This window comes from Myotis lucifugus, unplaced genomic scaffold, assembly GCF_000147115.1.
Source record: "Myotis lucifugus unplaced genomic scaffold, Myoluc2.0 scaffold_7, whole genome shotgun sequence".
Taxonomy (NCBI): Eukaryota; Metazoa; Chordata; class Mammalia; order Chiroptera; family Vespertilionidae; genus Myotis; species Myotis lucifugus.
Genome location: NW_005871055.1, coordinates 10,095,330 through 10,119,996, shown reverse-complemented (window position 1 = coordinate 10,119,996; position 24,667 = coordinate 10,095,330). Strand labels below are relative to the sequence as shown.

At 42.4% G+C, this 24,667-nt stretch overlaps 1 protein-coding gene across 2 annotated transcripts in view; it reads right to left on the bottom strand.

Moving 5' to 3' along the window:
* FAM124A (family with sequence similarity 124 member A) overlaps positions 1-24,667 on the bottom strand; it is a 69,981-nt gene that overhangs the window by 32,647 nt on the left and 12,667 nt on the right. For both annotated transcript variants that reach the window (XM_006083560.3, XM_023748733.1), the window contains exon 2: positions 17,623-17,654. In XM_006083560.3, the coding sequence (XP_006083622.1) occupies positions 17,623-17,654 (32 nt within the window). The remainder of the gene's footprint in view (positions 1-17,622; positions 17,655-24,667) is intronic.

Below are 24,667 nucleotides of genomic sequence, written 5' to 3'. Positions count from 1 at the left end.
TGGGCTGGCACGTTTTTAGTGTTCTACATGTATGAACTCATTTAATCTTCATAATAACACTAAAGGGGAGGGGGGTGAATCAATTATTCTCCCATTTTAGAGAGCAGGAAGTTGAGGCTCAAAGATGTACAGTAACCTTTCCTGGTTGCCCAGCACCTGACTTTTTGGGCACAGTCACCCCACAGCTCTGCAGAGAGGTGTGCTCACGCTCTCTGCGGTACGCATTTCACGGCAGAACGAGCCACTGTCACTCTCCCGCCATCTCTGGCCACACTGCTACTACTTCACCTCTCTCTACTGCTCTCCTACTTCCTTCTTACCGGTTGGCTTCTCGGCTGCCAGCCAATAACTTCATGCCTTGGACAGCCATTTACATTTCTTTCTTCTGGTCCTGGGTTTCTGAGAAAGATTATCCAGAAACCACCTCCCCAATGGCACATGCCCAAGTGTTTAGATCTGAACACTGCCCTTGAGGGAAACTGAAACAGGCTAGCACTGCAGGTGGGTGTAACAGTGAAAGGAAAGCAGAAGAGTGACACAGACAAGTCTGCAGACAGGTGTGAGCGGCCTCGGTCTGAAGAGACCTGGGGTAAGTAAGGGAGCCTCTGAGTCTCCCAGAGTTGTCAGGGAGCTGAGTGTCGCACCGCCTCTATCAGCTGCACAAAGGTTTCCCAGAGAATGGTAACAAAGGCCACACTGAGCCTGCACGGATGAGTGAATGTTCACAGCTTTGCTAAAGGGCAAGATGCCCAGCCTCAGAGAAGGAGGTGGGGCTGAAAGGCACTGGGCCAACCACCAGCTCAAGCTCTAGCCTGGGCAGTTCCAGGTGCAGCCAACTGACCCGACTCCAGAGCTCCTGCCTTTGCATGGTAAGAACCAGGGACATGTCAGTGGCTAAAACCCTGCCCAGAAGAGGAAGGAGAATGAGTAGTGGCATTAGTATGCCCTGGCCATCGCCAGCACGTGCCCAATGCATGTGAGCCTAAAATAAACAGGCTCTAAGAGCCACAGGATGCAGCGCCAAACTGTCACGGGTGCTAGGTTACACACGCCCCAGAGAAAATTGGCCTCCATGGAGCTCGATAGGAAACTAAGTATTTGAGGAGAAGGAGAGAAAATGTGAATAATTAATTGTCATGCAAAGCCTCTCCACCTCCTTGGAGAAGCAGAGACGCCATGACTGTGGGATGTGCTCTGCCTTTATCGTATCTATTACATGTCTTCTCAAAGCCCTCAGGGAGCACATGTTCAGTTAGGGCCAGACAGACCAAAAATGACTGGGGGACAGACAGACCTCTTCAGGGCTGGTTAGAGGACAGGGGCTGGCCACACAATATTTAAAAGCTTTCAAATTAGATTGCGCTTCCCCAGAGGACAAGAAAGTCTTTCCCATGTGATTATACATAATTAGATTTTCCTTTCATAATGTAAAACAAAAACAACTTTAAGTACTGCACGAGTTCAGGCCTTCTATGAGGTAGAAAGTATGCTATCAATCTGAGTATTTGTTACTTCCCCCCTCCCCCTTATATTTCACTTTTCCTACATATCCTTTTTTTTGTCTCTTAAGTCTAGCAGAAAATAATTTAGACAATAACAACCATGTATTAAGCTCTTATTATTTGCCAGACACTGTTCTAATACATGTATTAACTCACGTAATCTTTAAAACAACACCATGAGCCCTGGCTCAGTGGATAGAGCAATGGCCTACGGACTGAAGGGTCCTGGGTTTGATTCCAGTCAAGGGCATGTGCTAGGGTTGCGGGCTTGATCCCCAGTGGGGGGCGTGCAGAAGGCAGCTGATCAATGATTCTCTGTCAACATTGATGTTTCTCTTTCTCTCTCCCGCTCCCTTCCTCTCTGAAATCAATAAAAACATATTTTAAAACACACACACACACACACACACAAAACAAACAAACAAAAACAAAACAAAACAAAACACACACACACACACACACACACACACAAACACAACATGATGCAGGTGAAATGTTAACTGACTTGCCAAAGGCCATTTGGGGTCTTTCTTCTCACCAGTGTACTTTCCCGCCTCTTAGGTCTAGCCTCTTTATATTCATCCTGACCCAAACCTCAGGCTGCTTGGCTGGGCTCTGAAATTATGACCTAACTCCTTCAGGCAACGTGGGCGGGAGATTCTGCTGTGACTGGACTGACCATTATGCCTGGGCAGTTCCTGGCAATCCCTGGCCTGCATGGATGTCCTAAGCCTGAGTGTGGTGGAGGAGACTGAGGTCCTTCTGCCTGTGGCCATCCTGATGCTGGATCTGCACTGAGCATCTCAATGCTGCCTGCACCGGGACCCCTCGCCGTCACTCTTGCCTCCTGGGGCTTCACACCATCCTTGCCTACAACACTGTCTCTAGCTGTCCGGTGCCTGCCATACTGCCCCTCCTCCAAGAGTTGGAAAACTGGTATGTCCCCAAACACACTTCCTTCCAAGCATTAGGCATAGCTAATCGAAGGTCCAAGTCTCTCATTCCAAAGGGAATGCCTCACCGAGCCTCAGCATAGGACAAGCTCAGATACCGCTTTCTAGAATTTTTGGGCAATGATTGATGTCACTGTCATTTTATCCATAATACTATCACTGATAATTCGCAGTTCAGATGCAATGGTTTATTTAATCAAGGAATCTTTATTGTAGACATATTATGTGCTGGGCACTGTAGAATATAGTGATGAATAAAAGAATCTCTGCCTTCCTAAAATGTATAATTTAGTGGGGGAGATGGACAATAAACAAATATATAAAATGAAGTAGGGAGCTGAGTGCAAGAGACACTTTACTGGATGGACCCATGTTCTATGTGGGCATAGTAAGAGGTTTCCAAGGCAGCAGTCATAACCATTTACCATCAACTGAATACATTCCCAAGTAGCATTCTAGTGCCATAAGTACCGCCAGCACCTTTAGTATCCCCTGAGGAAGCTAACAGAGTCCGAACAAGGGTACCTCCAGCTGCTGCAGGATGCTTGGTTTGGGGAATTTGGCCCTGGAGACTGGTTTGAGACCCTCGAAGCTCATATGCATGAGGCCTAACAGACTCCTTAGAGGTCGAATAAAATTATTTGCATTTATAATGATACCAAACTCTGTGGCACTGAACAGTTCAGAGGCGTGGATACTTGGTCTGTCAGCCAGACCCACATGATCCAGTGGCAGTAAACCCAGGTGAGATGGAGGATCAGATATGCAACACAGACATGCCCAGGGCACAGGCTGACACAGTGAAGAATGATTAGGTTAGAAAGCAGGAGGGAGAGGGACCTCAGAATGACAATAAACACAAAACCACTGCTTTGTGAGATGCCATAAGAAGGCCAACCTCCCCCATGAAGCCGCCTTCCCAGAATGCCTGAAATAAAAGCTCTCTGAAAGGGGCTCTCAAATTCTTCCCCCGAAAGTCTATCCATCTGGAATATAATGAATAACCTGCCTTCATCTCTTTCTTTGCAGTTTTTTAAAGCCAGTTCCTTGAACCTCTGGACTAATGGGAGTGTGGGGGGGGGGGGGATGAAGCAATCCCCGTTGCCCCTGCCAATACTTAAATGAAATCTCAGACTTTCTTTTTTTTTTTTAATTAAATTTTTATTGTTCAGATTACATTTGTTCCTCTCCCCCCCCCCATAACTCCCCTCCTTCCAGTTCCCGCCCCACCCTCCGCCCTCACTCCCCACCCACTGTCCTCATCCATAGGTGCACGATTTTTGTCCAGTCTTCCCCGAAATCAAAATTCCCCTCCCCCCCCAAGAATAGTCAGTCCATTCCCTTTCTATGTCCCTGATTCATTATAATCACCAGTTCATTCTGTACATCAGATTATTTATTCACTTGATTCTTAGATTCACTTGTTGATAGATGCATGTTTGTTGTTCACAATTTGTATCTTTACCTTTTTCTTCTTCCTCTTCTTAAAGGATACCTTTCAGTATTTCGTATAATACTGGTTTAGTGGTGATGAACTCCTTTAGCTTTTCCTTGTCTCTGAAGCTCTTTATCTGACCTTCAATTCTGAATGATAGCTTTGCTGGATAAAGTAATCTTGGTTGTAGGTTCTTGGTATTCAGCACTTTGAATATTTCTTGCCATTCCCTTCTGGCCTGCAAAGTTTCTGTTGAGAAATCAGCTGACAGTCGTATGGGTATTCCCTTGTAGGTAATTGAGTCTCTTTCTCTTGCTGCTTTTAAGATTCTCTCTTTGTCTTTTGCTCTTGGCATTTTAATTATGATGTGTCTTGGTGTGGTCCTCTTTGGATTCCTTTTGTTTGGGGTTCTCTGCGCTTCTTGGACCTGTAAGTCCATTTCTTTCACCAGGTGGGGGAAGTTTTCTGCCATTATTTCTTGAAATAGGTTTTCAAAATCTTGCTGTCTCTCATCTTCTGGCACCCCAATAATTCTGATATTATTCCGCTTGAAACTGTCCCAGAGGCTCCTTACACTATCTTCACACTTTCGGATTCTTTTTTCATTTTGCTTTTCCAGTTGGGTGTTTTTTGTCAAATCTTTGGTTTGATTCTTGTGCTCCTCTGGTCTGCTATTGGGTATAATATTCTTTATTTCAGTCCGTGTATGCTTACTTTCTAATTTCTTTATCGTAGCATCGAGGGTCTCATTAGTTTTCGTGAGGCTCTGCTCAAGTTTATAGCAAGCCCTCAAAATTGCGATTCTTAGCTCCATATCCTCCATTTCTGTCATGTTTTTTTGTCTCCGCATCTTTTATGCTTTCTTGGTGCACCCCCTTGTGGTCTTTGTGCGCAGTCTTGTTCTAGCCAAGCCTTAATTGTTGTAGTTAACACTAGAGGGATTTGACCACCAGGCCGACTGGCTGTAGGAATCAGCTGTGTGGAAAACTTCAGTCCTCTGGGGAGGCGCTAGTCCAGCCTTTGCCTGAGGCGATCGGCAAATGGCTCTGCGCAGGGCTTGGGCGGGGCGGGCTCAACAGGGCGGGGGGAGGGAGCAGCTATGGCTACTCTCAGTCCGTCTCCAGGGGCTCTGCCTCTCTGTCCCTGCAACCGCTGCAAACCTCGGAGGGACCGTAGCCAGACAGTCCCACTTCTCCCGTTTGAGTCAGGGTCCCTAGAGACTCGCCCGGATCTGTAGCCCAGAGTCTGAGACTCACTCCTGATTGAAAACGACAACCGCGCCCTCAGCCACCAGCCAGCTTTGCACGCGCACCGCCGCACCACCGTACCTTTAAATTTTCCACACTGCGCCTCCTCTAAGCCTCGTAATGCTGTTGTTTTTCCTTCTAGTTGAAGAGTCTCTCCTCAGCCAGCCTTCCTGTGGTTCTGGGTGATGTCCGTTCCATCTTTTAGTTGTATTTTTGAAATGGTTGTTCGAGGCAGCAAACTCCGGTGTTTACCTATGCCGCCATCTTGGTTTCTCCAGACTTTCTTAATTCTTAGTAATTTTATAACTTGGACAAGGCCGTCGGTTGGCCTGCAACTTTGGGCTGTGAAAGTAGCAAAGCTGGTCCCAGTGCTAGCTCCAATGTGAAGTCCAAGTTAGATGCAGGGTTGGGAATAGCGGGAACCTTGGGGCAATAAGGTGATAGGCAGAGTTTCTAACATAATGGATCCAAACTGTGTTCGTCATGTAGAAAATAAGGTTCTCCTCTCCCAGTCTGAATTCACAGAACTTTCCTCTAATTGAAGAATGGAATATCGGCTGAAATGGTTAGACCCAAACCTGTATCTTCATTTGACAGAGAAGAATATGGAATCTTTCTGCTCCTTGGCCCCCCTCTCAAGCTACTGGAAGAAGCATGGCTTTGCTGTAACTGTGGTTATTGGACTTCCTTCTCAATTTCCATCACCACTGTGGAAACAATGTCAGGGATCTGGAGTTTCTTGAGCTCATTCTGGATCCAGGACACTTTAAGAAAAAAATACTATAGAAATGAAGGCAGACACTTCAGATATTCTGCATTTTCTCCCGCTTGGAAATGAGACATTCATTTTACTTTAAATGTATTTCCAAGCTTCATTGAGAAACAAACCTCTGGTGAGAAGAGGAGGGGGAAGGAAGCAAGGGCCAGGCATGAACCAGAGAGTAGTGACAAAGACACTTTAAATCCTGAGATAGCTTGACCTGAATTATGGAAGAGGACCAGGAGGTTGACAGGTTATTAGTCGGAGAATATATAAATGCAGCTGGAAGCACTAAACATAGTTATTTAAGTATTTAGGAATATAACAATTTTGAAAATTTATGAGAAGGTAACACAGGCCCAACACACACCAATGTCCAATGCTTAATAATGTTCTAAGACTCTTTGTGCATAAAAGCTAAAGGGTTCAAAATGACTAAAGTATCTAGTATTTTACACAGAATGCTTTCTTCTACTCCGTAATTCTGCATCTTTCTAAACCACATTATGTCTTGTCATTTTCATCAGCAGCAAAGCATCCTAAGAGAGCCAGGACTCCAATAAAATTCTGTTGATTTGGACACGAGGCAGCAGGGCTTTTGAACAACAGGATTAGAATATCCATCTTGTTTTGAGAAGTAAAGTGAATTTATCAAAGCAAAACAGACACAAGAGGAGGATGTTAGCCAAAACCTGTTCCAAGGATTTGCTCATCAAGGAGCTCCAGACTTTTCAGTCTTACACTAGAGCTAGCAGGAGGAATCCTCACAATTACAGTAATTAACATTTATTTTTAAATGGGATTTATTCTAGCAGGATGTTGAGAAATCAGATGAACAATGATTCGCTATTACAACCCTCCTAGGAAAAAAACACCATATATGCTTATAAAGCATACCTGGAATTCAGAGTAATCAGTGTTAGCAATGGAGGGACTGGAGCCTCTGGGCTCATTTTTGGGGAAGGAGCTAAAATTCAATAAAATATTCAAATGCTTTGCCAATTTGAATATGACACTGACAAGTCCCTGGTCCTTGCTTCCATGTTTCCTTAGAATATATGTACCATGCAGCCTATTTGAAGAACAAGCTTACTGAACATGACTAGGAAATTAAAGGCGGGTGAGGAATTTGGTCCAGCCCCTCCTTTTACAGATGAGGTCAGACTACTTGCCCATGTCAACCAGTTAGTGGCAGGTCTAGAAAGAGAATGAACATCTCCCAACTCCCAATGTGGGGCTCTCCCCTTTGCACCTGGGCTGCCCCTCGCTCTGAAGTGCCTAGTCCTGTTGACAGTCCAAGGACTGCGAAGCAGGAGGAAACATGGTCCCTTCCAGAGCTCACAGCCTAGCTGAGGAAGCAAGATGTTCACACCTGAGAAATATAAGAAAAAAACATAAAACGGGAGATTTTAAGTTCTAAAGGATGTAGTGGATGAATGTCAGAGGTAATAACCAAAGTTCCCCTTTCCCACAATTTTCTTATTGCCTGTGGCCCTCCACCTGCAGAGTCTGGGCTGTTTGTTGCTTCAGGGAGTGTGGGGCAGATAGACCCATTAGTCAAGTTTCTGAATGCATGCACTTTTAAAATCACAGTGGAAGAAACACTCTTGAAGTCTCTCTACTGCAAGGCCTTGGTTTGGGAGACAGAATGGAGTGCAGAAGCAGGTGTGATGGGCAAGGGCAGCTCTTCCAGCTCAGGAGATGTCCACCTTGGGCTTCTGGTGAAAGAAGAGGCCTGGAAGGGACCTGACCGAAGTCTGGGTGCCAGAGGTTCCTGAGGAAGGATCATGCGATGGACTTCTCCTCTGCTGAACCCTGCGGCGCTAGGATCCCGGAGCATAGCAGCTCTGGGCCTTCACTTGCCAGGGGTGAGCTGGCTACTCAAGACTGAAGTTCAGCTCAATTACAGAGAAATATAGCGGTTCTAGTTTTAAACCTGAGCATGTGACTGAAAACTCTTACAGAGTTTTCCATGGATAGCATTAAATGTTATAATCCCATTGATGGTGATCCCTTAAGCATGCCATTCCATACAAAGACTTCCAACTTCTGAGTCTAGGTTATCTGTGATCCCCACACATTTTAGCCAAACTATGTTCAAGCCTGAAATGTTAAATATGGAACTGCAGAGGAAGCCCAATTCTTCTGATAGTAGACAAAGGAAAGATTTCTCACAACTATTCTGGTTACAAAGAAGGAAAAATCAGTCTTCCAAGCACAGGTGGAACAGCTCAGCTTCACTACCTTTTTGTGCCAATAACAATGTCATAAGATGGCAGGGTGAGCTAAAAATAAAAGGGGAAGCAGGTGGAATATACTTTCCATTCTATATGCAGTGTGTTGTACAAAACAAATTTAATAAATGCAGAGGAAGGAGAGAAGGTTTACAAAGAAGGAAGGAAGACTGATGGGATCCTCTTCACCTTTCTAGTCTATTCTGAATATTGTACCCCTTAGTGGATACGAATGTTTTTTTTGCACAGCATCCCCCAAATACTTCCAATATGTCACCCCTCAGAGATTAATGGCAACAATATTGATGGTGAAGAAAGACAGAGATTGTCTACTGGAGCGGGGAACACTTCCCACAAAGTCTGGCAGAGCACTGATGGCTTTGCTGAGGCTGATGTTGCCTCCTGAGGTGGGAGCATGAAATGGTACCTTTGGAGTATGAGCTGGCCATAGGGGCCAGCAATTTTACTTGTAGGAATTTATTCTACGGAAATGATGAAGGATATAAACAATGACTTAGTACAAAGATATTCCTGGCAATGCCGTTTATAATAGTGAAAAAGTGAACATAACCTACAGGACCAATAGGGCACTGGTGAATAAAGTCTGCTGCAGAAAGATCTTAATGCAATACTGAGATATTCAAACTACTGCAGAAGTTTACTGATACATAAAGATGTTCACAACATACTTAGTAAAAAAGAGAAAATTAAACTATAAAAATTTACCATACCATGTTTTGATAATAACATATGTCTATATGACTATAGGTACTCAGAAAAAAACAACCCTATAAAGGTAGACACCAAATTATAAATATTGGTTCTTTCTGGATGGTAGGATTCTGAGTTTTCTTCTTTTTGCTAATCTGTATTTTCTGATTTTTCTATATTGAGTATACATTGTTTGGATAATAATAATTATTTAAAATTGAGAAAAGCACCAGGCATATCAGGGGAATATGCAGTGGCAGCTTCTCACTTTTGTTCCTCTCTGGGGGGTCCTGACAACCCTGGTAGACCATGTCACTTAAGCTTCTCAGGGAAAATATGGTATAAGAAATCTGCTTTCATTTCTCTTTCATATCCTGGATAGAAAGAGACACCCTCTATGTAGTTGAAGTCACACAATTAAATCCCATCTTTAAAGCTAGAAGGACTACACCATATTTTTTTGAAAACAGCAGCAAAGCATCAAAGGAGTTGTCCATATGGTATACTTCCTCAGCCTTTGATTTCCTGACGCATATCTTTGGTTACTGTTTTTTTTCTTATCAACTATGAAATAGTAATATTTTTTAGTTTTTTAAGTTCCCATTCAGATAATTCTGAACATATAAACCCAAATCACCAAGTCTACATGCACTTACACTTTCAGCTTCACTGGTTTCATTCTTCTCAGAGGTTTCATTTGCTACTTCCATGACACCTGCCTCTCAAAAAAGCCCTAAACAAACACCTCTAGCTTGCCTGATAAAGGACAATTGCCATGTTTTAAGATAAACCACAGTTTTCTTCTTTTAAATTATTAATAGAATAATTTAAATATTTATCAAGTGAAAATATTTTTCCTCTAGACATTATCCAAATCCTAGAGTTTACAAATTATACCATTAAAAATTAAACTCTAAAAGTATAAAATCTGGATAAACCTCATCTACTAGGGATGATTTAAGAGCAATTTTACTCCTCAAAACTGCAGCACAAGCAGCTCACCTGACTCAGGAGGTGTTGAGCAGGGCTGGGGTCCTGCATTTCTACCAAGCTCCAGGCTGATGCTCATGCAGAGGTCCCTGGACCACACTGAGTAGCAAGTTTTCCAGTAGCAACTTCATGTGCTCTACAGGCTGAGAGTGCCTTTTCTGGGCAGCTGACGAAATGTGGAGTGAGCAAATACCCCGACTTGCACCAGCTGGTATTTGGTGGTTCTCAGGCTGTGACTAGCCCTCCCAGACCTACCCAAAGTAACACAGTCAGGACTTTTTATTAGTGTCACCTATAAGCTATAAGTTAAATAGCTCTAGCACTAAGAGGAAGGTCCAGGAATACCAGTCTCAAACCTGAAGCCACACTTGCCACAGAAAGCTTCAATGCTTAGGAGCATGGGAAGAGTCGCTGGCAGCAGGGCCCTCTCTCCATAGTTAGGGAAAGCTGGAACAAGGCCAGAGCATTCCGAGGAGGAGGGAAGCAGCCCTAAAAGTTCTTTCCCACACAGCTACAGGAGCAGCAGCTGTAGGTGTACCATATGCCCCCTGCCAGGGAATGGGAAAGGTACTTCTGAGTAAAAGCTTTAATCCTACAGTCACTTTGGAAGGCAGAGCCACAAAGGAGGACAGATCAGACAAGGAAATCAGATTGATCCATCCACATGTACAACATCTTAGTGGTTTGTGATGGATCTCTGCAGCTATGGCTGCATGTCACAAAGGTCCGTGACAACATCATCCCACACAAGGCTGATCCTGAAGAGCCTGCTAGGGTTGCAAGGTCATTCCAGCTGTGCCACACCTCACCCTGAATCTCCTTTGAGAACAGTTCTGCATGTGAACTTGACTGTTGTGCCAAACATGATCTTAAACATAATAAAAATGGAAATAGTTCTTATTTGGGGTTCATTTCCTGGAAGTTGCTCACTCAAGTGCTCCAAGCTCGAGTGATGGAGTAGAAATTCAAAATCCTAAATTTTCCTCCATTTGGAAATAAGTATACCATTTCCCTGATGCTTTGATTTGCTTAATGTTGCCTGTTGGGTTTACAAGAGTATATCAAACAATATCATTAGTATTACTAATAAGCCCTTTGAAAACTGAGGAAGTAGAAAATAAAAGTAGTGATGGACCTGAACTGAGATACTTAAAATACTTGTATAGTCTGTCCCTAAAGACCTTATTACTATCCATAGCTACCTTTGTTTACAAGGCTATATTCTAAGTTGCCAACTATGTGCTAATCACAAAATTAAGCATGCTCAATGGCTAAAATTATTCTTCATAAGGGTTAATGAATAGACTGGAGTTTTGCCAAATCTTATGGAGTAAGACTCTGAAAGAGTATTTGCTCTGAAAATCATAATGAGGAAGGTACTGTACACAGAATAAAGTGTAAACTATGAAATTTACAAGTGGATCAAAGTTTAATTGGCTACTACCACCTCTTCCAAAATACTGATCTTCCTTTTCTTAAAAAAATTTTTTTTATTGATTTCAGAGAGGAAAGGAGAAGGAGAGATAGAAACATCAATCATGAGAGAGAATCATTGATCAGCTGCCTCCTGCACACTGGGGATCGAGCCTGCAACCCGGGCATGTGCCCTGACCGGGAATCAAACCGTAACCTCCTGTTTCACAGGTTGACGCTCAACCACTGAGCAACACTGGCCAGGCCTGATCTTCCTTTTTTAGTGACATGATAAAACTGGCTCTAAAATGAATACTATCTGTAAATAAAGTATCATCTCCTCTAATAAAAACAGAAAGAAAATAATGAATATTTCATTATCCCAAATCTGAATTTAGCTCTTAGATATTGAGACACAGATCATATATATTCAAATATTCCCCATCAGTCATATTCTTCAGTATGGGATCATATCTTTTCAATGTGTTGCTTTTAAAGCTCCTTACATTTATTTATAAATTAAATCACAAGGGCTTATCTTTCCCTCCATGCTGAGGGGAAGCACAGATGTGGCCAAAGATACAACCAAAACATATTTTTCTTCAGTATCCTGAAACTGCAAGGAAATGTGAAACTACTGAGAAATGAAAGGGAGAAGACAGCATTTATGTGGAATGATATGTCTGTTTAAAAAGGCAGCTTTAGGAAGCAATGAGGTCCTGACAGCAAGGCAGAACTGAGAAGTCCCCATGGTGGCTCTGACCAGCTACAGGGCCTTGCAATTAACCAAGACACCCGACTTTCCTATTTGAAAGTCACCTGACCCTTTTAACTTCGATATTAGAGTGCGTCCACCTGGACCTAGTCTGGGCTGCCCTCGAAGGCAGGTCGCTGACCCTAAGGGGACAGAACTCCACTGGACTTCTGGGCTGTGGAAGCTCGGGGCCAGCAGGGAGAATGTAGGCAAAACATGAGGAAGCCACTTGAGTCACTGGAAAGACAGGCCAAGAAACAAGGAAAAGAAAGCTAGGGGGGAACAGGAAGGTAGGCTTTCTCTCCTCGGCCACAGCAGCGAGAAGAGCTGCCGCCCACGTGCCTGCCCACCTGCAGTGGATGGTTGTTCAGAGCTGCTCCAGCTTCGAGATCAAGAGGAACAACCCGAGTACAACGGAACCCAATCATCGCAAGGCCTGTAACTCCTCCCCCGCAAGACTGTGGGCATGGAGCCAGCGGCCAGCAGCCAAGGTGTGGCGGAGATGGGCCAGTGAAAGCCACCACCTCCTAATGCGGAGCACCATCAACCAGGGCGCCGGCCACACTGGGCAGCATCCTGCACACGATCCGCAAGATCAAGTACCGCTGTCACCTACGCACGGCCTCCATCCCCAGAGCCAGTCCCATCCGGTGAGGCTACAAGCCTGTGATGGTGAAGAGGAGGTGGGCCTGCCCCACCAAGAGTTCCTGAGCTCCCTACCCCCCAAAAAAGCCAACTTTCTTAAAAAAAAAATAGGAAAGCAGGAATCTGAGCCTGGGCAGGTTAAAGAAGATTCAGAGACTCCCACCCAGCATGATGTGTGTCTTTCTGGCACAGGTTGGTAGTTGCTCCTGAATTCAGATTCGCAGAACACACTCTTCATGGCCATTTCTCTACAGTTTCAGGCTGGGAGAATTTCTCAGGGCAATGACAAGGGCCCTGCCACTTCAACGGATTTTTTATCATTTGTGCTTTGAAAAGTATGAAGGGATACAAAACTGCAAGGCATTCCTGCTGTCCCCAAAGTTCATAAGGGCCAGATACGGTTAATGACTAAGCTGAGTTTTGAGATGGAACAGTTTTAGGGCACAAATGAGGAGGGCAAATAGCAGTCTCAAATAGAGAGAACTAGTTCACTCTTTGACCACTTTCTATTGGCATCACTCTGGGGCTAGAGATCCTCAAGAAATGTTATACTCCTAAAAATAGCATTTTAAAGCTCCCAACATCTTTTTTTAAAAAAAATATATTTTATTGATTTTTTTTACAGAGAGGAAGGGAGAGAGATAGAGAATTAGAAACATAGTTTCATTAGCATTATGTGGCACAGTTGATTTTATTCCCCTGGAGTAATTATTGTTTTCCATTTATCATGCCCTTGACCGGAATCGAACCTGGGACCCCTCAGTCCGCAAGCCGACGCTCTATCCACTGAGCCAAACCGGTTTCGGCTCCCAACATCTTCTAAGAGTAGTTCTCCAAGTATGATTACTACTATAATCTTTATTTGAATGTAAATAGTTAGTCATACGTGATGGTAGTTTCATTAGCATTATGTGGCACAGTTGATTTTATTCCCCTGGAGTAATTATTGTTTTCCATTTATCCTGTTTATAAAACTTCCCCTTTTTATTTAAATCACTAAAAAAAAAAAAGAATGCAAAGTGTACATAGTGGCTTCATGATCTTCTTATCAGGATTCTGGACAAACAATCTAAAATTCTGAGTTTAAATTAAATTTGTCTTCCTTGGGAAGTATGATTTATTGAGATCTCCTGAGGGCTAACAGTGTGTTTAGCTTTGCAGGAAGCATAAATGAAAAACTTGCCTGCCCCATCAATCTAAAAAAGCAAATGGACCAGTTGCAACTAGAAAAAAATTCACCCCCACAAAAACAAATCATCCATTAAAGAAGCCCCCTCAGCCACTTCCCCAACCCCGAGTTGGAAGTGAAATCAGACACAGTCAGTAGTAATGCAATTCCATGATCCATGAGGTTGAGGAAAAACAGGACGCCTGGCTCTCCATGTGCCCTCCCCAGCCCCATACCTTGTCCATTTTTTTCTAGGGGAGGGAGATTAAAAAGCAGCAACCGCCCCTCACCATAATGTCTCTACTGCTACCAACTACAAGCAACTCACAGTACAGAAGCTCAGGTTCAGTCTGAACAGCCCTCAATTCGATATTAATGCTAAGGGCCATCGGAGAGGGTGCACATCCTAGACCAGTGATGGCGAACCTTTTGAGCTCGGCGTGTCAGCATTTTGAAAAACCCTAACTTAACTCTGGTGCCGTGTCACATATAGAAATTTTTTGATATTTGCAACCATAGTAAAACAAAGACTTACATTTTTGATATTTACTTTATATATTTAAATGCCATTTAACAAAGAAAAATTAACCAAAAAAATGAGTTCGCGTGTCACCTCTGACACGAGTGTCATAGGTTCACCATCACTGTCCTAGATTCTATTCGGGGACAAAGAAAAAAGGTACAGATTCCTCAATTCTTGACTCCTTCCCTCCTCTCTTTATTTCCTTCATTCCTTCTCTCTGTTTAGGGGAGTTTCTAAGACATTCACATCTTAGCATCCTGGAGCTTCTGAAAATGTCCTTAGAGGGCATCTAGCCTCATTTCACAGAGGAGAAAACAGATGCCCAGAGAAGGTAACTGACTTGTCTGAGAGCATACTGCTCCCTCAGGGTGGAGCCAGGACTAAGATATAGGACCCCTAAATCTACACCACTGCTCTTGTACTTAGTCTTGGTGATGATCTCTCTTCTTTTTACATCACGGGGAGGCAGTATGAAGAAGCAGCTGAAGGAAAAGACGACTAAACAAAGTGACTAGTGTTATTGGAGGAAGCTTTTCTGGCAATTTTGGTAAGGATGAAAACCAACTGTGGGGACACAGACTCTATCCCTAGCTCTCCTCAAGGAGCATTTATGTCCCTGTGAACTCAGGAACAAATGGGGAAAGCAATATCATGGGAATGTTGAGTAAGAACCACTTGCAGACATAGAAAAATTCATTTCTTAACAGTGAATGGTCAGAACCAATGCTCAAATCCCAGTCAGGAATCAGGAATTATCCAGAAACAAGCCATTGGGTGGAGAGAGGCTGACTGGGGACAGTGGAATGACCATGAGATGCAGGAGCTGCTCCCAGGACTGACAAGTGGGAACTGGTCACACAGGGCACAGGCACCAAGTCAGCTGTGAAGGGAGAGTGACCCTGGAACGGAAGCATTCAGGATGGACACTAAACATAGTAATTTTCTCCCCACCCAGTCATCTGCGTGTGCTTATATAGTTTGTGGAGAAATGCTCTGTGTGCTTATTGGTTTTTAGAGAGAGGAATGGAGAAAGAGAGAGAGAGACATCAATGTGAGAGAAACATCAACCGGTTGCCTCCAGGGATTGAACTCACAACCTAGGTATGTGCCCTGATGGGAAACCGAATCTTTTGGTGTATGAGACGATACTCCAACCAACTGAGCTACACTGCCAGGGTGAGAAATGCTGTTTTAAATCTACTTGGAAGAAACTTTTTATTATTGCAGCTCTGTTGAACTTACGTTTTAAAGGGTAGATTTAAAACTGTAGACTTAAACAATTTTGTTTTCTTTTCAGAAAGTGTCGGCTCTATTATCTTCCACTGACTGTGTAAGGGGCCTTCTCCTGAGTATGGGTGTGGCCAGGATTTATGTTCCTGGCTGGGAGGAAATGCAGGCCAGGCCACATATTGGGCAAAAACAGCCAGGGGCCACCTGTATGCACTCACCCCTTCTTCCTGCCCAGAACAAGGATGTGATGGCTATACTAGAGGCAGTGGTTTTGTGACTCTGAGGCAACCCTGAGGATGGAAGCCAAAAGTTAAGGATGGTGTAGAATAATGATCGAAGGAGCTTCTACGCCACACCAGCACCGCATCCTCTGGACTTCTTTTGTTTTAATATTAGAGGAAAACAAACTCCTATTTATTAAATCTTTATTTTTCTCTATTATCTGTAGCTAGATACATGTCCTAATTAAAATATGAAACACATAAATATACATCCTCATTTGTCAAGGAGCCCCGACATTGAAGAGTGAGAGTGAAATCATGGAATATTTAAAGAGAAAAGAAAGAGTAATAAAGGCTATTGATCCCAGTGGCACTAAGAGAAATTCCAACTCAGAGATCGCAATAAAAATAATGGAGAGGAAGACATCCCAAACCAAATTACCCGTTTCCCTAACAAGAGAGGTGCTTTGTTGTGACCCAGAGGACTGATTTGAGAGCTACGAATTGAGAAAAGGCTTTGGGCAAGTGTTTTATACAAACCATTCTTTAAAAAAATATAGTCTCTGGGCAAAACTGAGAGCTCAAGAGAGCATGCTCTGATGTTAGGAATGCAAAAGCTTCAGGGAGTAAATGCAAATCACTGAAGCATTATTCTCATTATTACTAATGGTTCTTAATAACTAAGGGGCAATTCTGAGTCTCCAGTTGGCTGAAACAACCAGAAATTGCTCCTTGTATCCATGCTAATAACTAATGAAATTCGACACTAAACATAATTTCAGATATACAGCTTTCTGCACAGTCTCTTATTGCAAAGGAAAGCTAAGCCAGAACATCAGTAAAAAGAATAACCCAATTAAGTGTGTTTCCAATTGGGAACTATTTAGAATTGAGAGTTTAACAGGATAGTGAGATAATAAATACTGAATTGTTTTGTCCTGATTAAAAAGATCAGGATTTTACCATAAGACATCTTTTTTTGTTATTTTAAAATAAGTGTTTAATCAGTCTGAATGACTGTGGTCTTCTATACAGTGATCTTAATCACTGTAAATTGTTCAAGGCCTAATTTCCCATAAATAGATTCACACTTGTGATTTAATATTTAATACAGAGGCAACTTTTTCTGTACTCAGAATGTGTTTATAGACATAGTCCCAATCATTTTTTAAGCATTTATAATAATTATGATTTCTGAGGAAATTTGCCCAACAGATGAGTTGGGGCCACCCCATGGATCCAATAAGTGTGCTCTGAGCCATTAGCCTTCAGCAGGTATTTGATAAATGTTTGTTGAATGAATGGGTTACCTCAGATTCTTCAGAGAAGATGTTTTAGAACAGTGGTTCTCAACCTTCTGGACCTTTAAATATAGTTCCTCATGTTGTGACCCAACCATAAAATTATTTTCGTTGCTACTTCATAACTGTAATGTTGCTACTGTTATGAATCATAATGTAAATATCTGATATGCAGGATGGTCTTAGGCGACCCCTGTGAAAGGGTCGTTCGACCGCCAAAGGGGTCGCGACCCACAGGTTGAGAACCGCTGTTTTAGAAGCATTCGTGCTAATAAAGCCTGAGCTAGTTCCCCCAGGCTGAATTTCCATAGGGAAAGTAGTGGCATAGCTAGTCCTGCAGCCAAGGTAAAAACAAATTCTCCAGAGAAAGTCTCCACTGCTGGAGTTAGAGATGTATTATTGTTAAGGATACCTTTGGTGAGTCCTACTATTAAAACAAGGTAACACAGATGACCTTCTCTACATGCATAGATGGGACTGACGCCTGAGGGACCGTGAAAACAATTCTGAAAACAAGCATTTAAACCATACTTACTGCTGGTGGAGGATATGTGGCTGTAGTCAGACCTGAAACACAAAACCTTGGTATTAGTAGGATTAAAAAATTTTTCTTTAGCCAAATAATTTCCCTAAGCTACAATTTTAAAGTCAGTGGCAAGTAGCACCTAGCTAATAAAAAAATGCCACAAATTAAAAACTATAGTGTTAGCATTGCTTGTGCAAAATAAATTTAAGTCTAAATTTGAAAGCAAAACTTTAAAGGCACTTTAGAAATCAGGAGTCCTTTAGGTTTTGGTCAAGATGGTGGTATAGGTAGATGCTGCACTCACCTTCTCTCATGACCACATCAAAATTACAACCCAATTATAGAACAATCAATCTGTATAATCATCTGAAGCATAGCTGAACAGAAATCCTATAACTAAGGATATAAAGCAGAAGCCACATAGAGACTTGTAGGAAGGGTAGAGACGCAAAATAGGCTGGCCCTGCACCCATCTCAGGTGATTGAGAATCTGAAGGGATATTTCAGCTGCAGAGGTCCCCCCTTAGAAGCAAGGGACTTTTGCCCCACACCAGGTCCCTATCCTGGAACACCAGTGCCAGAAGAGAAGCTCACATAACATCTGGCTGTGAAAATCAGCAGGGATTCCATCCTTTGAGTGAGATGGAAGGCTGTCCTCTTAAAGGGCCAATGCACAAACTCTCACAGGGCACTAAACTTGGGCTTCATGAAAGGGCAGTATATCGGGGAGTGCCACAGATATACAGAGAGAAACTTAGTTGTATGACTTCAGGGCAAGGGCTGGAGGGACGACCACCACTATCCCTGTTTTGAGCCCGCCCTGCACACAGCCTAAGCTGAATCTATATTAGCTAGGTGAACTCCACTAGCTCTGCCCTGACTTCCTGAGACAACTCCTCTATCTAACTTGCACAAGACCCTGAATAGCCACAACAATCTTGAGAAAGAAGCACAAAGTTGGAGGGATCACAATACCAGATATCAAATTATACTACAAAGCCACTGTAATCAAAACAGCCTGGTACTGGCACAAGAACAGGCATACAGATCAGTGGAATAGAACAGAGAACCCAGAAATCAACCCAAGCCATTATGCTCAATTAATATTTGACAAAGGAGGCAAGAGGATACAATGCAGTAAAGACAGTCTCTTCAATAAATGGTGAGGGGGAAATTGGAAAGGTACATGCAAAAAAAATGAAATACCAACTTACACTATACTCAAGAATAAACTCAAAATGGATAAAATAATTAAATGTAAGTCATGAAATAATAAAAATCCTAGAAGAAACCATAGGTAGCAAAATCTCACACATCTATCACAGCCATATGTTTGCTGATACATATCCGAGGAAAGAGAAACAAAGGAAAAAATAAACAAATGGGATTACATCAAACTAAAAGTTCTGCACAGCAAAAGAAACCAAAAAGGGATCCCACTGAATGTGAGAACATATTTGGCAATGATACATCTGATAAAAGGGTTATTTCCAAAATATATAAAAAACTCATACAACTTAACAAAAGGAAGACAAACAATCCAATTTAAAAAGGGTCAAAGGACCTTAATAGACACTTCTTCAAAGAAGACATATAGAGAACCAAGATGGTGGCATAGGTAAACAGCGATACATGCCACCTCCCACAACAACATCAAAATTACAACTAAAATACAGAACAACCATCATTCAGAACTGCCTGAAACCTGGATAAATGGAAGTCCCACAAATAGAGAAATAAAGAAGAAAGCACACCAAGACTAGTAGGAGGGGCAGAGGCACAGAATGGGCTGGTCCAGCACCCACGTGCAGCATTTTTTTCCAGTCAAGAGGGATATGTTGGCTGTGGAGGCCTCCCATGAGGAGCTAGGGGTCCCAACCTCACACCAAACCCCCAGTGCAGTGTTCCAGAACTGGGAAGAGAAGCCCCCCGTAACTTTGGGCTATAAAAACCAGCAGGGATTGTGTGACACAGAGGCTGCTGGAGACCCAAGCAGTTCCTCTTAAAGGGCTGGTGCATGAACTTACACAGTTCAGTTTTCTCTGAGCTCCAGCGCTGGGACAACAGCTTGGGGGGATCCAGGGACATAAAGGGGGGAACTAGATCATCTAGCATCAGAGCAAGAACTCGGGGATGACTTTCTCCCAGAGAGGGGTGCTCAAAGGGGTCACTGTTACTGTGCTGACACCTCCCCCAACACAGAGCTGACTGGCAGCCATATATGAGTTTCCATCAGCCTGGCTAACACTGATTCTCCAACCTGGTGATTCACTGAGACCCTGCCCCATCCAATTTGCAGCCCTATCCAAGCTGTTTGCAGTGGTCTTTTCATATAATTGGCCTGTCCTGGCTTAGGCTTCACACTTTCCTAAAATCTCTCAAGAAAGCAGCAGCTGGCATCAGCATACCCCATATCTATCAATAAGTGGTGGCCATCTACAGGTCTGTGGCTCCTGCCGGGTTACCCCAGGCAGGGGCTGACTTTACACCTCCCGGGAGGCATCAGAGCCAGTACACCCAATGGACAACTTCAGACCATACCAGATTACAACTCTACACATCCATAAGTGACACACTCAGGGGCAGACTCAGTGAGCCCTAAAGCCCCACTGAAGCAAGTCCTGCTCTGTTAGGGGTGTTTTCTGCATGGCAGCTCTTCCACTGTAGTCACAGCTGGTCCTCATAGCCAATTGGTCTAGAGGTCAATTCCTCTCAGTGACGCCAACAGCAATTAAGGCTCAACTACAACATGACTGTGCACACATCCCACACAGAGGTGCACATAGAGTGCCCAGCTCAGGTGACTGGAGAGGCTGAGCCACTGGGCCCTACAGGACACCTACTACACAAGGCCATTCTACCAATTCCAGGAGACATAGCAGCTCTACCTAATACATAGAAACAAACACAAGGAAGCAACCAAAATGCAGAGACAAAGAAACATGTCACAAATGAAAGAACAGAGGAAATCTCCAGAAAAAGAACTAAAAGTAGCAAGCAAACTACTAGATACTTTGATATTGTTCAAAACAATGGTTATAAGGTTGCTCAAGGATCTTAATGAGAGCTTCAAGGAACTTAGTGACAACTTCAAGGAACTTAGGGAGAACATCAATGACATAGAAAAGAACCAGTCAGAAATGAAGGATACACTAACTGAAATAAAGAATGATTTATAGGGATTCGTCAGTAGAGTAGAAGAGTCTGAGAATCAAATAAAGGATTTGGAATATGAGGAAGCAAAAAACACCTAAGCAGAAGAGCAAAAAGAAACAATAATCCAAAAATATGAAGATAGTGTAAGGAGCCTTGGGAACAACTTCAAGTGTATCAACATTCGCATTACTGGGGGTGACAGAAGGAGAAGAGACAGAGCAAGATATTGAAAACCTATTTGAAGAAATAATGACAGAAAACTTCCCCTACCTGGTGAAAGAAATAGATTAACAAGTTCAGGAAGCATGCAGAGTCCCAAACAAGAGAAACCCAAAGAGGCCCACACCAAGACACAACGTAATTAAAATGCCAAAGGTTAAAGACAAAGAGAGAATCTTGAAAGCAGCAACAGAAAAGCAGTTGAAGAAGAAGAGATATGAATAAAATACATATCTATCAATAATTAAATCTAAAATAAAAAAATGAACAAGGAATCTAATGAACAAAATAAACTGATGAATAAAATAGAACCAGAGGCATGGAAACATAGAACAGATTGATGAATCTCAGAGGGAAGAGGGGTGGGGGAGGGAGGCAAGAGATTAACCAAAGAACTTATATGCATATATGCATTAACCATGGACACAGACAATAGGGTGGTGAAGACCTGGGGTGGGGTGAAAACCAGGTGGTGGGGGGCAATGGAGGAAAAAAAGGGGCACATCTGTAATATTCTCAACAATAAAGATTTAAAAACAAAAAGGAGGACATACAGATGGCCAAGAGACACATGAAAAAATGCTCTAAGTCACTAATTATCAGAGCAATGCAAATTAAAAGGACAATTAGGTATCATCTTACACCTCCCAGAATGGCTACCATCAACAAAATGAATCACAAGTGCTGCTGAGGATGTGGAGAAAGGAGAACCGTAGTACACTGTTGGTGGGAATGCAGACTGGTGCAAGACAGTATAGTTTCCTAAAAAAATTAAAGATGGAACTGCCATTTGACCCAGTGATCCCACTTCTAGGAAAATATTCTAAGAATCCTGAAACACCAATCAGGAAGAACATATGCACCCCTATATTTATATCAGTGTTATTTACAATAGCTAAGATTTGGGAACAGCCCAAGTGCCCATCAGTAGATGAGTAGATAAAAAAAACTGGTACATTTACACAATGGAATACTATGCAGCAGTAAAAAAGAAGGATCTCTTACCCTTTGAGACAGCATGGAGGGACCTGGAGAGTATTACATTAAGTGAAATAAGCCAGTCAGAGAAAGACAAGTATCACATGATCTCACTCAGATGTGGAATCAAATGAACAAAATAAACTGATGAATAAAATGATCCAGAAACTGTGGAATCTCAGAGGGAAGACAAGGGAGGGTGGGTGGAAAGTGACCAACTAAAAACTTTTATGCATATATGCATAACCCATGGACACAGAAAATAGTGCAGTAGGCCTGGGGGTTTGGAGTGAAGGGGTCAATGGGGGAAAAAGTGGACATCTGTAATAGTTTTAACAACAAAGATAAACTTTAAAAAAAGAAGAAACGGAAAATCTGAACAGACCAATTACTACCAACAAAATCAAATCAGTAATAAAAAAAACTCCCAATAAACAAAAGTCATAGACTGGATGACTTCACAGATGAATTTAAAATAAAAAAATTTTTTAAATTTATTTCTGAGAGAGGGAGAGGGAGAGAGAGAAACATCAATGATGAGAAAGAATTACTGACTGGCTGCCTCCTGTACCCCCCCGCACCCCACTAGGGCTCCAGCTTGAAACCCAGGCATGTGTCCTGACCAGGAATGGAACCCTGACCTCCTGGTTCATGGATTGATGCTCAACCACTGAGTCACACTAGACAGGCAATTTTACCAAACATTCAAATAATAATTAATATCTCTCCTCAAGCTATTCAAAAAATTCAAGAGGACGAAAGGCTCCCAATCATTTTAAGATGCCAGAATTACTCTGATTCCAAAACCAGAAGACTTTACAAAGAAAGAAAATTATAGATTAAAATCCCCAATGAACATGGATGCAAAAATCCTCAACATAATATTGGTAAATTGAATTCAGAAATACATTAAAAAGATCATATACCACAATCAAGTAGGATTTATTCCTGGATTGCAAGGTGGGTTTAATATCAGCCAATTAATTAATGTGATACACCACATAAAAAATGGAAGATAAAATATATGATCATATCAATACCTGCAGACAAAGCACTTGACAAAATGCAGCATCCATTTATGATAAAAACTCTTAGTAAAATGGGAATAGAGGGATCATACCTCAACATAATAAAGGCCACATATGGAAATCCACAACTTACATCACACTCAATGAGGAAAAGCTAAAATCAGGAACAAGACAAGGATACCCACTTTCACCACTTTTATTCAACATAGCAAGTCTTAGCCACAGCAATGAAACTAGAAAAACAAAAAGGCATCCAAATTGGAAAGAAAGATGTAAAACTGTCTGTCATTATTTGCAGATGACATGAAACTGTATATAGAGAACCCAAAGGATGCCACCAAAAAACTACTAGAACTGATAAGTGAATTCAGTAAAGTAATAGGGTTCAAAATTAATATTCAGAAATTTGGTTCCATTTTTATACACCAATAATGAACTACTGGAAAGGAAAACTAAAAAACAATCTAATTTACAATTGCATCAGAAAAGTACCTAAGAATAAATTTAATCAAGGAGATAGATTAAATAAATTTAATCACACCTGTTGCCAGCGTCTGGTGCTGGCCCCGATCGCTCGACCTGTGTTTAGAAAATTATAAGACATGGAAGAAAAAAATTGAAGAAGATATAAATAAATGGAAGCATATATAGTACCATGTTCATGGATAGGAACAATTAACATGGTTAAGATGCCCATACTATTCAAAGCAATCTACATAGATTCAATGCAATTGCTATCAAAATACCAATGGTATTTTTCACAGAACTAGAACAAATAATTCCAAAATTTATATGGAATCAAAAAAGACCCTGAATAGCCACTAGTATAATTCTGAGGAAAAAAACATGCTACCTGATATCAAACTACACTACAAGTCCATAGTAATCAAAACAGCATGGTAGTGGCATAAAAATAGACATATAGATCAAATGGAACATTATAGAGAGCTCAGAAATGAACCCACACCTTTATGGCCAATTAATATTTGATATATGAGGAAAAACATACAGTGGGGTAAAGATAGTCTATTGAAGAAATGGTGTTGGGAAAAGTGGACAGATATACGCAAAAAAAATGAAACTAGACCACCTTCTTACACCATATACAGAATTAAACTCAAAATTGATTAAAGTTTTAAATATAATCCTATCTAATAATAGACAAACATGGTAATTGACCGTACCTTCGCTACACCTCCCATTGGCTAATCAGCGAGATATGCAAATTAACTGCCAACAAAGATGGCGGTTAATTTGCATACTTAGGAGCGAAGCAGCGGAGCGAAGACTGAAGGCGCCTCCAGCCGGAGCAGCTCAGGCTTGAAGGCAGCTCCGGCCAGAGCAAAGGCCTGGGTCCCGGATGCTGGAGGAAAACCGGTGCCGGCAGCCAGGGGGAGGGAAGGTCTATTGCACGAATCTTTTCGTGCAACAGGCCTCTAGTATCCTATATAATAAAAGGCTAAATAGACCGAACGGCGGAACCGAACCGGTCGCTATGACATGCGCTGACCACCAGGGGGCGCGTGCGGAACATGGCGGGCGTTGGCTGTGGCGGGATGGTGGAGCAGGTGAGCGGGGGTGCCAGACCAAGGCAGGGCACCGGTTGCTGTCATTGGGGCAAGCCTCTGGTGGTTATTGAAAATTCTTTGCTCCTGCGCACCACTGTCCCGCTT